This window comes from Panthera tigris, chromosome C2 (genome assembly GCF_018350195.1).
Source record: "Panthera tigris isolate Pti1 chromosome C2, P.tigris_Pti1_mat1.1, whole genome shotgun sequence".
In the NCBI taxonomy this organism is placed as follows: domain Eukaryota; kingdom Metazoa; phylum Chordata; class Mammalia; order Carnivora; family Felidae; genus Panthera; species Panthera tigris.
Genome location: NC_056668.1, coordinates 85,572,032 through 85,587,120, shown reverse-complemented (window position 1 = coordinate 85,587,120; position 15,089 = coordinate 85,572,032). Strand labels below are relative to the sequence as shown.

The 15,089-nt window shown below is 34.8% G+C and overlaps 1 protein-coding gene across 2 annotated transcripts in view; it reads right to left on the bottom strand.

Annotated features, from left to right (window-relative positions):
- Positions 1-716: 716 nt before the first annotated feature.
- Positions 717-15,089, bottom strand: part of CCDC39 (coiled-coil domain containing 39) — a 51,267-nt gene continuing 36,894 nt past the window's right edge. Inside the window, exons 14-20 of one of the 2 annotated variants that reach the window (XM_007094574.2) lie at positions 8,949-9,072; positions 5,162-5,321; positions 4,396-4,502; positions 3,745-3,885; positions 3,415-3,594; positions 3,182-3,267; positions 717-2,032 (exon numbers count right to left, since the gene is read on the bottom strand). In XM_007094574.2, the coding sequence (XP_007094636.1) occupies positions 1,876-2,032; positions 3,182-3,267; positions 3,415-3,594; positions 3,745-3,885; positions 4,396-4,502; positions 5,162-5,321; positions 8,949-9,072 (955 nt within the window). In that variant the 3' untranslated portion in view covers positions 717-1,875. Of the gene's footprint in view, positions 2,033-3,181; positions 3,268-3,414; positions 3,595-3,744; positions 3,886-4,395; positions 4,503-5,161; positions 5,322-8,948; positions 9,073-15,089 lie in introns of those variants that run through there. The other variant, XM_042999029.1, reaches the window with a different exon arrangement.

Sequence of the window (15,089 nt, the reverse complement as noted above, 5' to 3'; positions counted from 1 at the left end):
TCTTCAGTATTTTACTTAAACCATTTTATTTACTTGTCAAGAATTGCTAGTGATTATCTTTAGCAGTTTTTCTCCTTATTATGTCTGTAGTTGCACACCCAGTCTGTGTCTCGACTTAATAAGTAAATTTCTAACACAATATATGGAAGTTAACTCCAGATTTGGAGTTAATGGGGTTGATCCCTGTGTCACCATTTAGCATTATTAAACACATGAGGCTGGAACTGTTACTTTATTTAGGAGTTAAATGTAGGCTTGTATGCTGACCTAGAACCTAACCATCCCACAAATACTGTGCTAGCCTTTGGGTGGTGACTCAACAGGTAGAAGTTATTGTGCAGTTTGTGTCAGGCCCTGTACATTTTGCATATATTTGACTATTTTAATAAACGTGATGTAGGTAACTGTTACTGTCTCAGTATTACAAATAAGGAAAAAAGTAGAAGTAACTTCTCCAAGATCACAGAGCTAGTAAGACAATCCCTTCCTCCTTAGAAGATAGTGTTTAATATTGAAATGCAAGTTGTAATTTACAAAGTAATTTAGGGCAGAGAATAAGAACTAGTGAACACACAAAGTGACCATAAAATTAATCCGTTTTTAGGTCTCCCGAATCTCACGCATTTACAACCATGTTTTACAAAAAAATTATTCATTGGACTTGGCTATCCCGTTTCCTGGCTATTTCTAAAAATAATAATAAAATATTCAAATAATGATCAGGAAAGACAGGTTTATTGCCACTACTACCTTTCAAAAGGAACTGCAAATGACACTTTTAAACAATGACAATTGTCATAACAAATACTTTCTCCCAAGGTTTGAAGGAGAAATACTCCATTAAAGTACATAGATTCTAATACATTTATTTAAAAGCCAGTTTTATAACATAATCATACTCCACACTGTTTCAAGAGTTCAGAGTGTTGGGCACATGGTATATAATAAGGTATAAATTGAATAACTCTAAATCTGGTATTACACCTCCACTGTAAATATATGGAGTTCCTATTGCAAATCAAATCATACCTAGCTCTCGTTTATTAAATCAAGAAAGTCTTGGGAAAAAAACGTCTTCAAAATACATTATTATTCTTTATGCTTGGTTGTATATTGAGAGCAAAATGTTTAATGTGTTTGACTTCTTTCAAGATCAAAGTGGAGTAATTCCTAGGAACTTAAATATTTTTATTGATACATAGTGCTATCTCTTTTCCTATTAATTGTTTTCTTGGAGGGGGAAGGGTAAATGCTATTTTTTGGTTAAAAATTTTAGAATCCTACCAAAAGAATAAACTAACAGACTTCTCCCCCAGAAGTCCAAGAAACCTGTTTCTTTGAATAAAGAAAACCTAACTTCAGGATTTTCTAGGGTAAGTAAGAATTTTAGTATTATAAACTATTCATAGACAGTGATTCTTCATAAATTGCCTGAAAGATTGTGTTACGTTACAATTGAATGTAGTTTCATGGCTAGTGTGAAATAATGAAGCAAACTATTTTCTAATGTAACAAACATGAAAAGAACAGTGAAAAACAATTTTATCTATGCTTATAGAACATGTGGCATTGTTAAGAATCTGCTATTGCTGCTTTCCTTCTCTGTGAAGAAAACAGTGTGGCAAAAGCTAAGAAAATTAAATGTTTCTTTGGCTTATTTGGACCTAAATTCCTTGACTTTTTTTTTTTTTTTTTTAACAGCTTTCACATCTTCCACTGGATTAAACTTTGGTGTAGTCATTATGTATTTCTAAACATGATTTCATTAGGCCTCGATTATAACATTACACAGCACCCAAAAGCATAGGGGAGATTCACTATTTTTGAAGATTTTTGTTTTTGTGTTTACAACTTCTACAAAAGAGATTAAGATGTTTATTTGCTGCCTTTTTTGTTTTTACCATTACTAGAAATGTTGGTAGCACTTGGCCTATTACTTGTGTTACCAATTCCTGGAGAAGAGTCTGGGAAGTTCAGCTCTAATACTTTAACTGAAGTCAGAGAAGCAGAAGTACTTGTACTTCTGGATGATCTAGAGGGAAAAAAAGCATGATTTTAAATTCAAAATTTGTATCAGTAGAGACCCCCCTAACTAATAGCAAATGATACCATAGTCCCACAAGAAAATAAAGAGATCAAAAAGTATATATTCTTAATAGTACTACTAAATTTTAAAAGCATAACCATTAAAAAAATTAGTTCCAAGAAAAAAAGGCAAGAATACAGTTTCAACTAGTTCAACAAATCTGAGAAAAATATTTTCAACTATAATCATTTTAGAAGTGGAATCATTAAGCATTAAAGGTTTTGCAAAAGTCATTATGCATAAAAGATAAAGCGAGAGCCATGGGAATTTGGGTGCTGGCAAGAGTGACCATAATAATATGTAACTGAAGATAGAAGAAAATGCTAGTCCTATTGACAGGATAAAGTGATGGGGTCATTTGAAAAGCATAACTAGCTATATGATTCTGAAATGCTAAGTTTTAAAAATATGAAAGTACAGCAATGTTCAGGGTGACTGCTTCCCATGTTTATGTAGAAACAGTTTTGTTTTACTTCAAACACAACGTTTTAGGATGTCCCTTTTAGGATGTCCCTTTTTGTGAAAGCTCTATGGCAACTAATGAAAAGCAAATGGCTACTGAGTGTAGGAGATTAGGAATTTTAAAATTAGGATTATCATTAACTTCATTTTGTCAGCAAAGTACAGGAGTGTTAAACATCTATCTACCTGATAGAATTCTGGATAAAACTAAACTGCCAAAGTAAAGACTCATTTCCTTGTTAGGAAAATAAAGCAGGAAAAACAAAGTAAAATTCTGACAACTTAAAAATTTATAACGTGGTTCCAATAATAAAAATCATTCCATATGTTTGTACATCTAAGTTATCTTTTTATGGTTTAAAAAATTCCCCTACTCAGGGTTGACCATGCAAGATGTAACTTCCAGAATTCCATACTTTATACTATTGCAGTAGCTGCTAGTCACAAAGCACTCCATGCCTGAATAGAAACTGACATCAGACAGAAATCAGAAGAATCTTATCCTCCTAGCTGTTTTCTGCATGTGACACTGACATAGTGGGTAAGGGTCAGGAGAGCACTGGCAGTTCCAATCACTCTGTGTTTGCATAGGTTAGAGGGTTATTAACAGGTGGTTTCTAAGCCTCCACTTACCTTGCTGACAACAGTGAAGTCTGTGAAGGTGATCTAGAAGTCTGGCGACTACCTTTACTACCAGCTGTAGGTAGTTCTAAACCATTCTGGAAGAATATTCAACAGCGATAATTAGTACCACTGCATTTTCAGAAGAATATTTTTAGTTAGACCTCACTTTATGATAAATGCCATAAACTGTTTATTTCATGAAGTGTTTAAAAAATATTTTAACTAGAAGGTACTGTTACTACCTGCTGAAAGTATGTTTGAAGGATAATATGGATTTCAGCATTTTCTTCAGTGACCTTGACTAGCATTTCATCAATGATCTTGTGGAAGTGTTTCACTTCACGAAGTTTGATGTCTTGTTCTTCTAGTGTTTCATCTTTTGTGTCTTTCAAAAGTCGGATTTCCCTGGTGAGTTTTGCACACTGTTGGTCAATAGTGGTCAATTATTACTTAAACCTATTTTCCAGAGCTTAGTATTTTTTGATGGATGGATGAAGGAGGATTTGGAGTTACCATTTGTAACTCCAAAACATACAAATATCAAAGATCAGTTTTTAAAAAGACAGTGATACCTGTTTAGTTACTCTCTCTAATTTTGGCTTCTGCTCCCCAGTTTCTTTATGTAGCTGAGATGAAAAAGCCTGCTTCTCTGATAATTTTTCTTTGACATTATTTGTTAAGTGCTCTATAACTTCTAAAGTATTTTCCATGCTCTGCAGAAAATAAAGTGTTAACATATTGGTTAGAATCAATAACTTACAACTTGCCAATTTTCAAGTATTCATTTAATTTTAATTCATTTGTTTTTATATAAAGCTTGCTTACCAAACACATTGTTTTCTCTTTCAGTGATGTGGTTTAGTAACTACTTTCTACTAGATTATTTTTATCTTTCAAATTTTGTTTAAGGATCAATCTTTAAGGTGATCTTTAAGGAACTGAATGAAATAAAAATTTATTAAATAAAATTTAATGGATAATTAGCTATAGTTCATCAGCTAATTAAGAAGTCATTATCAGCAGTCCATCCTGTGCTGAGTATTGTGGTTTTAATTAATTTATTTAACACTTTGGTCACTTATTTTTCTCATTCAAATGAGACTTTTACTCTCTATTTCTCTAAACAAATTGTCTTCTTTGTACAAGATAACAAGATAGTAGGTGTAATAATAATGATAGTTAACTTTTACTAAGGACTTATTACTAAAGTGTGTAGAATTTACCTGGATATCTTCCTGTAGTTCCCTGATTTGTCTTTGTTTGTATCTGTATTTTTCATCAATAGCTCTTTTTTGTTCTTCTAGTTGGATTTTTAGTTCATACTCATCACCTAGAATTAGAGAATTCTTAAATTTTTTTTTTTTAATTTTTTTTTCAACGTTTTTTATTTATTTTTGGGACAGAGAGAGACAGAGCATGAACGGGGGAGGGGCAGAGAGAGAGGGAGACACAGAATCGGAAACAGGCTCCAGGCTCCGAGCCATCAGCCCAGAGCCTGACGCGGGGCTCGAACTCACGGACCGCGAGATCGTGACCTGGCTGAAGTCGGACGCTTAACCGACTGCGCCACCCAGGCGCCCCGAGAATTCTTAAATTTTTAACATGCTGTGTAGAAAGCAAGCTTCAATCTTCTATCTATTAAACTTCTAACATTTTTTGTTATAGGAGGTTAAATTCCTTATGTCTATTCGTTGAAAATCAATATGGTCATGTAGTAGCCATTCTTGTTTTGTCAACATAGCCAATATGCTGCCATTTTCTTCACATTTGAAATTAATTCCCTAGAAAAGTGAGAATTCAATATCACTAGAATAATGGAAATAACACCTTAGCCCTTATTTTAAAGAGGGGGAGGTGATTAGTTTTTCTGATTCCATCAAACATGGTACATTCTTGTTTTCCTTGTCTCACAATGTTCCTCTTTTAAAATAAATAGCTACAGCTTTAATTGCATATATTCATATAAAATTTTTAATAACTCCCACATACTAGATGGAGTCACTTTTTTAAAAGACTGTTTATAGTTGTTGTTGCAACTTCTCAGCACTTGTAAGGTGTTTTCTAGAGCATAGATTTCTTTTTCAGCTTTGTTGATCTTAGCATCCAAACTGTCACCTTCCCTTTGAAGTTCTTCTTTTTCTTGAGCAGCCTATGAAATACAGAATAGAACTGATTGAATAAAATTATTTACTATGGGGGAGAGTGTCTGTTTTCAGGGCAAGAAATAGTTTACTCACAACAATACCAATTTACCTTGGGGCCTACATGTAGCATCAAGCATTTATTTCTTGCACTTGATTTAGAGTAGAACACTAAATCCCTAAGACATTTAAAATATAGCACATAGGATACAAACTGTGATGGAAGTGTAGTAACTAACCAAAGCTTGCATTAAGACTTTCCAACAAAAATTACCAGAAAGCAGGTATAAACTTTAGTGGATATAGGGTTAACTTGGAGGTGGCTTCAGACTAGATATTCAATAAGGAGAATGTATGTTTCTGGCCTGAAAGAGGCTTAGGAATACTTTCTCATTTTAAGTCAGGAATAAAAGAGGTGAGCAGGGTACACCTAGGAAAGTAAATGCTTAGTATTTCCAACCCAGGATTTCAACATCTTTGAACAGTTAAGTAAAATTAAAATCAGAGTACTCACTTCAATAGCACATATTAAACTCAGAATAGAAAAAGTTAGCATGACATCTGTACAAGAATAACATGCAAGTTTGTGAAGCATTCCATATCTTTAAAAGAAACACTGCATGATTCTACTTACATGAGATGCCTATTATAGTCAAATTCACACACAGAAGGTTGCATGGTGGTTGCCAGGGGTTGAGGGGAGGGAAAAACTGTGACTCTGTGTTTAACGGGTAGAGAGTTTCAGTTTGGGAAGATGAAAAAGTTCTGGAGATGGATGTTGGTGTTGGTTGCACAACAGTGGGAATGTACTTAATACCACTGAACTGCACACTTACAAAATTGTTAAAGTGGCCAATTTTAAGTGTATTTTACCATATTTTAAAAATAAATTTTAAAAATTAGAGAAAGATAATTGCTAAAAGTGGCTGGGAAAAAATACAGTCTATAAATTGCTGAAAACCAAAAATTCCTCAGTAGTAGACCTACTCAGTGACTTTTCCAGCTTAACTCTGTCACTGGGCTAGGCTGTCAAGAGTTGAATCCAAAAAGTTTCAAAGAATTTCCCTAAATAAAGGTTGACAGGGATAGTACATATATATTAAAAAGTGCCAAAAGACATCTTTAATCAAAATCAACTAATAATTTCATTTGTTAATTTATTCAATCCCTACGTATGTGTATTTAAACCAGAAAGTGGTCATTTAAAAAATTATTGGTAATTCCTTAACTCTTAACATTTTCACTTGTATTTATTATGCTTCAAAATATGTTACACATTTTTGTAGTAAAAAGTACATAATAAAAAATATAGCTTAGAAAAAGTTCTTAGATAAATTATAATTCCAGTACATAGAGTATAGAATTGGCAAGTTTTTTTATTTGAAAAATACTGTAGTGGGAGAAAGCTAGAATGAATCAAAACAGCTAGATTTTAGTTTTGGGTTTCCCACAAGTGAGTTGAGTAACAATTCACTTTCCTTCTCCAAGTTCAGTTTCTTTATTTGTCAAACAAAGGTGCTGAGTTTGTACATTTATACATATTTTCTGATCTAATTCCATATATACCTTAAACTTCTAGAAACTCCATGATCCTTTTTGGCTCTAAGAGAATAGAGAACGTATACCTTTTATTGTAGATTTAGAAAGCTGATATTAGGGTGAAATTTTTATTTACTCCTTTCTGTCAGCATTTTAAAGCATATTCTAGTAATTTCATTTTCTAATAGTTTCATTAAATTGTGGTCAGAGTTGAGCTGTTTCCTTATAAGGACTATGTAAGATACATTGAGTTTAGTTACAAAGAAATAGTTTCATTTTTATACATCTGGCACATGTAAGTGTTAAGAGTAAAACATTTAAATATGCTATACAATGAAACATGGAATAATGTGGCAAGCTGTGGACCCTGGAGAGGATGGAAAGTGGAGTGGCATTAGGAAACTGGGAAGGTAACTGATCACCTCTATTCATCTTATATATCCCTTATAGTGACATTTATCTAGCAACTTCACTGTGAACAGAAGGCATATACTCTTTTCCTCAAAAAATTTGCCTGTTTTCCTGAAAAATGGATGCATTATTACCACCATCATCATCACAGCAATAAAAATAATGACAGCTAACATTTACTGAGGGCTCATTTTACTCCAGGCACTGTTTAAGAGCTTTACATATATTTCTTCATTTACTTCTCACAGCAAAAGTAATAATATCCTCATTTTGCAAGTGAGGGAACTAAGCACCCCAAATGATTAAATAAATTATTCAAGGTCACTTGATGATGGAGGCACTCTTAACACCAGTGCTTTTAGATAACTCATCACAGCCCTTGTTAAAAGAGAAACTTAACTGGAATTGCAACATCTACCTTCTTCCCAACACTGAACAGACTAGAGCCTACCCTTCACCCCTCAGGGACTCTCAAAACCAGAGAAAAAGTCTGAGGTTTCCTCTGACCTAGGAATCTTGTGCCACCATCCATGCCATCCATGCCAGAGAAAAAGTCTAGGTCAGACTCTCAAAACCAGGAGGAAAGTCTCAGTATAGGGCAGAAGCCTCAAGTAATACAGACTGATGAGTTACAAGAAGGGTTTGACAGCTGGGACTCCTTTCTCATATAGGTAGAACTTCCTGAGGCAAAGTGGCAGGCATATCCTACTCCATGCGTCTGTTAAGAGCATGCTCAAAGAAGGGCTATAGAAGGAAACTTGGAAGATTAAATACAACTCAAAGGAAAGGGAACATCCATCCATGAGGGCCATCCTCTAAAGGTGTGAATTGGGAGATGTTCTCACTCCTATCAGTGTATGATAGAGGAAAAATGAATTAAATTTTCCATTCCCTCTTAGTGTCTTGAGTAACTTCCCAGACCTCTGTGTAAGGTAAATCACACCTATTCAGGGTATTTTCTACATGGGAAAGATGAATATAGCAGTACTCAGGGAAATGCATCCGATTTCTGATCACTTCTCCATTTCTCCTTATGGGTTACTAGGTAAAGATAACCATGAAATGGCAGACAACTCTCAAACATCAGAATAGAGCAGATTCACCTGATGTGTCTGTCTCCCTTCTAGCATGAAGGCAAAGGAACAGTCCTCTTGCTCTCTGGATATCTGCCTTACCAGAGCTGCAGTGGTAAATTGGAGAATAAGATTCAAAGGTGGTGTAGCTCCAGGGGATGATGTGGTCTAGGATATAGCCATATGAGCAGATAGCTATGGGGAAGTAAAGCTTTGAGCCTGAGGTGTTGAACAGGTTGTTACATGAGTGTTTATTAAAGACATGCAGGTCTTAGGATAAAACAGATTATAAATCTTGAATAAATGAGGGAAAATGACATGACACAAATGATAGCCAAAAAAAAAAAAAAAGTATCAAAGAGTCGTCCAGACCCCTCTTTGACCTCATGGACTCAAGGTGTATAAAAATAATACCTTCAGTACCTCCACCTAACCACTAATGTTTTATAGCTCTAGTAGCTATGAGTGCGCCATGAAATTTGAAATTGCATGGCAAAAAAAACCAAAACACAAAAAACAATGACATTTTGGTTATTAACAAAGAGCTGGCAAGATACTTGCCAGTACAAAAGATACTTCACTATATCACAACTATGAATCAATTAAGATTACCTTTATTACATAATAGGCCTGTGTTTTCTCCTCTTCTCCTTCAGGAGGCAGCATAACAACAGTAAGGATTTCATATCTGTTCTTCAGCTTATCAATTTTACTTAGCCTCTCATGAAACTCAGCACTAAAATGGAAAGAAAAAGAAAAATTAAGCACTGAAAAACAACGTACTTTTTTAAAAAGGACTACAGTATTCTTATATAAGACATTTGTATTACTACTGAATTCAAACAGGTTAAATGTGTTCTTTCTTTTCAATTTATAATTAGTGGGAAGGTCTCAGGCTTCACCCTATTTGAAAGCTAAGAAGTTAGCCTGCCATTGTTTCATGGAAGTTGGCATGGATGGTGGCACAAGATTCCTAGGTCAGAGAAAAAGGACTTTATCATTTATGGCATACCAAGCAGCAAGAGATTCCTGCTTGCAGTGCTCTTGAAATCCCATGAAGCTGAGAAGGGGCTCAAATGGATGCTACACACACCACAGGTTTATATCACAGCTGAGAAACCGCAAGCTAGGTAAGCCAAATATTTTATAATGGAAACTAAGCAAATATATTCAATATTTACTCCACAGGGAGGATACTGCCTCTAGCTTCTGAAGCTATTTGGTGTCCTGCTGGAAGCCGAGCTATCCCAGCCTGATGGCAAGGCCCAGGCTGTGGACGGATTGGTGACTGCAAGGCGGCCCACCAACAGTACTTGTACTCCCGCTTGTAGGTAATTTGGCCTTAATAAAAGTACCTTGGGTATTGTCTGTTGGAGAATTGCCCTTGACAGGCCCCCTGGGAAAAGAACCATTAGGAAAGAAAATAAGGTTCTGCAAGAAATTGTGCGGCCTTACATTTAGCCCTTGCCATCCCCTATGGAGACTCCTCTACTTACAGGAAGGATAACCTCATGCATTTGCCAGCAAAGAGGGCCTGTAGAGAAGAGACATATGGATTTGAAAGCCCCACTCCAGCACCTAAGGAGTGTATCTCTGGGCACAGGTGACTTCAACTCCTAGGCCCACCTGGCCCCCAGAGGCATTCCAGATGATGACTGAACCTAGTCAGTTAAGGTACAGAATGCTTCATTGGTTCCTAGGTGCATTGTCTCTCTGAGAATGTATGAGGCATGGGTTTCTAAGGCTTTTTCGGCCCCTTCCTGGCACCTCGGACCAAGGCAAACACATTGTTCTTCTGGCTTCAAGTGGTTCAGGAAAAAACAACCAGGAGGTCATGTCCCTGTAACTGTTCCACTTGAGGTGTTGAGAGATAGATGACCTTTCATGAAAACAGCAAAGCAAATGCTTTATAACTATAAGATTATAGATAAACGCAGGTCCATAATGGAATAATGTAAGAGATTAATCAATAATCAAAGGGCGGGACATTACGAGAAAATCGCCATGTTATTTCTTAAAGGTTGATTCCACATAGGAACATTTTCAAAATTAGGTCAAAACATAGATGACATATGCTACAAGGAAATCACTAGACAATATAATGCCACGTTTGCTACAATAAATCGGCCAATTCAACACACTGCTGTTGTCTGTGTCCATTTTATTTTTGTTTTGTTTTGTTTTGTTTTCACTTTTTCGCTGATGCCGTTCATCCTTCAGGAACCCCTGGTTGCTGGAGCTGGTCTCCGGCACTATCCGAACATCTTTTAGAAGATAGTTTAATGGAAATCAAAACCACAATATCACTTCACAGCCTCAGGATAGCATACTGCATGATTCCATTTATATGAAGTATCTAAAGCAGTCAAATTCACATAGAAAGAATGGTGGTTACCAAGGGCTGAAGGGAGGAGGAAATGCAAGCTTAGTGTGTAGAGCATATAGAGTTCCAGTTTTAGAAAATGAAAGAGTTCTGGAGATCTGACACAACAATGTGAATATTAAAGATATATTAAGCACTGAACTGTACACTTAAAAATGGTTAAGATGGTATATTTGATATGTTTTTTACCAAGATTTTTTAAAGATAGTCCAGAACAGGAAACTTAGTGCCGTTCCTTGCAAGGCATACAGAAATATGAGAAACCCACGAAGAATTGTCTCCCAAGATTTAGAATTTTTATATGCTGATTATTTTTTCCTTTTATTCCAGTAAATTCCTATTTTATGAACTTTTTGAAACTTATTTTATAATAATACTAATAATGCTAATATTTGCATGGCAACATGAAGAATGACTCATTTGCCTACTACAACATCATGAAGGTGCACCATCTAACCATGGCAAACAGAGATCTTCAACCTACCAGTTTTCTTACTCTTAAAGAAAGTTGGTGGTAAAATACATTAAGTGACAGAAGTTACAGCTTTGCAGTAACAGTACTACTGCTGTATTATCAAAAATATTCATTCATCCTTTGTATAACTTGCCTTCCAGCTTAAGATGGTGGACTGAGTACAAGTATATCTCTCCTTCCTAAAATGTTAAAGAATAAAGGGAAAAAACCCACCACAGCTCTGGGAACAAGAAAGACACATTTTGTCATGAATTCATGAAAAAAATGAGAAACAAATGGAATATGACTGGCATGGGGGGAAAATGGAGATATGTACAGAAGATTAATGCAGAAGTAAGAGCCATGTTTCACCAGGGTGCCTAGGTGACTCAGTCATTTAAACATCCAACTTCAGCTCAGGTCATGATCTTGTGGTTCATGGGTTCAAGCCCCACATCAGGCTCTGTGCTGACAGCTCAGTGCCTGGAGCCTGCTTCCAGATTCTGTGTCTCCCTCTCTCTCTGGCCCTTCCCTGCTCACACTCTGTCTCTGTCTAAAATAAGTAAACATTTAAAAAGTTAAAAAAAAAAAAAAAAAAAAAAAAAAAAAAAAAAAGCTATGTTTCACCAAAGAAGTGTGGAGAAAATTCAAGCCCAGAAATAAGAAAAAGAGCAAGAATGATCTCTGAGGCCATTTATTAAAGTAATTAATAAAAGGATTGCTACAGAACATTTGGGCCACTCTCCTCAACCCCTCAAAGTATACAGAAATGCTGGCAGGAATTATTTATGCTCCAATGAGAACCTCCCAAATTACGAAAGTTCCTAGCATTGTATGTTGGAGCTGGAGAGAAAAGTAAAAAAGAACATGATGTAATTCCAGGCCCCCAAGAAAGTGGAGGTTATTAAAAAACAAAGTTCCGTCCATAAAGAAAATAAAGTCTTTATCACCCAAAATAAACTCCTTCAGGGAAAAACTCCTTATGACCCTTAAGGGACAGATTAGCCCAGCACCTACGAGCAGTCCTCCCTTTACAGGAGAGACCAGCTGGAAAAAAAAGATCTACCTAATTGCAGAAGACACACATACCAGCTAACTATATCAATCGTCATGATTATTAATTAAACACTTGTTAATAAATATAACAGAAAGCCAAAGACTATCAGACATTTTGGGAAGTTAACGGGATAAATGAAAAGAACAAAATGAGCAAACACAGAACATACCCTAGGAGATACAAAAATAATGCATGGGACAAAAGAGAACTTTCAAAGTATCCCAGTGTCTCAAAAAGATGAGAGAATTTGGATCCAAAACTATCCATAAAGAAGAATGGGCTAGTATGAAAAGAAAGGACCAATGAAGGAACAAAAATCCTTGCAAATAGTTTTCCCTTTTCAATTTAATTGTAGTAAATAAGAAAGATTAAATCAGTGATCTAGAGAGAAAGAGGAGGAGGGGCAGAGAATGAAGAGCAGACAAAAAGGAAGTGGAGAGGGAGACAGAGAATGAGACTATCTTTAAAAGTAGAATAAAAAGAACAGAAATTTTAAAATGAGAGTAAAATTAAGAAATCCAGAAGACAGATCTAAGAAGACCGATATCCACTAAAAATGAGCCAACAAATCAGAAAACAGAGAGTAGTATGAGAAAAAAATTAGAGAACTAGTAGAAAAATATTTTCCTGACCTGAAGAAAAGCATTAATGAAGTAATTGAAAGAGTTCACCAAAATTCAAACAAGAAAAATGAAAAAACAAAAATAAAAAATGAAAAGAACCACCCAGACACATAGGGAAATTCTTAAACCCTAAGGATAAAAAGAGTGTCCCAAATCTATTCAGAAAGCAAACAAAAACCAGATACCATACAAAATAAAATGAATTAGTCTGATAAACCTCTCATAAACAACACTATCATCTAGAAGAATACAAAACAATGCTTTCAAAGTTCAACTGTAATTTAAATATGAGTAGAATAAATATGTTTTAAACATGCAAGAACTCAAAAATTTCAGAAAACATCAATTCTGGAAAATAATTCAAAACATACTCCAGAGAAATGAAATGAGAATCCAGAAAATAGGATGACAAAGGATACATGAAAGAATATTAAATCAAAAAAAGTATATAGCTACATTGAAATTCTTGCTGGCAACTGTACAGTTTAATGCAAGTTATGACAAAGGAGTTCTATAAAAATAGAGACATAATATTAAAAACAATAAATAACAACCTGAAACTATAATTGGTGATTTCAACAATATGTGAAAGTTGGAGAGAGGAAATATAGCAATAAAAGATGCTAAGGTCTTATCTCTTTTATGAATGAAAAAAATCAGAGGCTAATTAATCTTCAGTATTCACAGAGAAATGGGAAGGTTAAAGTTTCTTTTGAATTTAAGAATAACCAACAAAAATATTAAAATTAGAATGTACATATTCCAAACAATAAAAGAGGAAACAAAGGAAAAACAAAATTCAGTAAAGCCAATGAAAGACAGGGAAGACAAAAAGAATACCTATCATATGATCCACTTCTAGGTATTTACTCAAGAGAAAAGGAAGTATATATTCATACCAAGAAAACATATATTCATAAAGCCTAATCTGTAATAGCCAAAACAAGAACTAACTCAAATGTTCATCAATAGGTAAATGTACACATAAATTGGGGTAGATGTGTGCAATGGAATATGAACTATTCAGTGATAAAAATCTAGGGTCAGCAGAACATCCTGCCTGCCCATGAGCAAAGAATGGCTTTTACATTTTTAAATGTAAAGTTATTCCAAAAAAATTGAGAGGAAAATTATACTTCATGAAAAGTAAAAATTCTAGGAAATTCAAACTTCAGCATCCAAAAGTTTTATTGAAACACATCCACGCTCATTTATTTTCTTAGTATCTATAGCTGCTTTCACTCTACAATGACAGAGTTGAGTTGTTGCAACAGAGACCACATTGCCCACAAAACCTAGAATATTCACTATTTAGCCCTTAAAGAAAAAAATTGTGTGAGATAGCTAACTTGTTTTAGCCTTCAAGATGAAAATTATAATTAGCTAACCATCACTCTCACAAAGTTAAAGAACATCAAAATAAACCCACAAAGATAGAAGAAAAAAAATCATAAATGTGACAGCAGCAACTAATAAAATAGAAAATGAATTCACAATAGAAAAAAATCAAGAAACATTTCTTTTTCAAACAGTAATAACATTCATTAACTATAAGAAAGATGATTCCTCCTAAAACAGAGAAGTCACAAATAACCATTACCAGGAATGAAAAGCTACAAACACTATAGCTATTAAAAAATAATAAAAATCTGGGCGCCTGGGTGGCGAAGTGTCTGACTTCGGCTCAGGTCATGGTCTCACAGTTTGTGAGTTCGAGCCCCATGTTGGGCTCTGTGCTGACAGCTCAGAGCCTGGAGCCTGCTTCAGATTCTGTGTCTCCCTCTCCCTCTGCCCCCTTCACCACTCACGCTCTATCTCTCTCTCTCAAAAATAAATATTAAAAAAAAATTTTAAATAATAATAAAATGATACAGCGAACGCTTTATGGCAATAACTGAAAATATAGATGAAATGGAAATTTTTCCTAGGGAAAAATATAATTTACTAAAACTGACTCAAGAATAAATAAAACATACGCACTGTCCTATAGTCAATAAATAAATTGAACCAACAGTTTAAAATCTTTTTTAAAAAAGGCCTCCAATGGCTTTACTGGTAAGATCTTTGAAAATTCAAGAAAGATATAATTCTACTCTTTCACAGCCTTATCCAGACTATAGAAAAATAAGAAACACACAAAATTATTTTCTGAAAGCCAGCATAACCTTAATAATCTGATGATTTGACAAGGGCAATAGAGAAAGGAGAATTATAACCATGGATGCAATAATTGTGT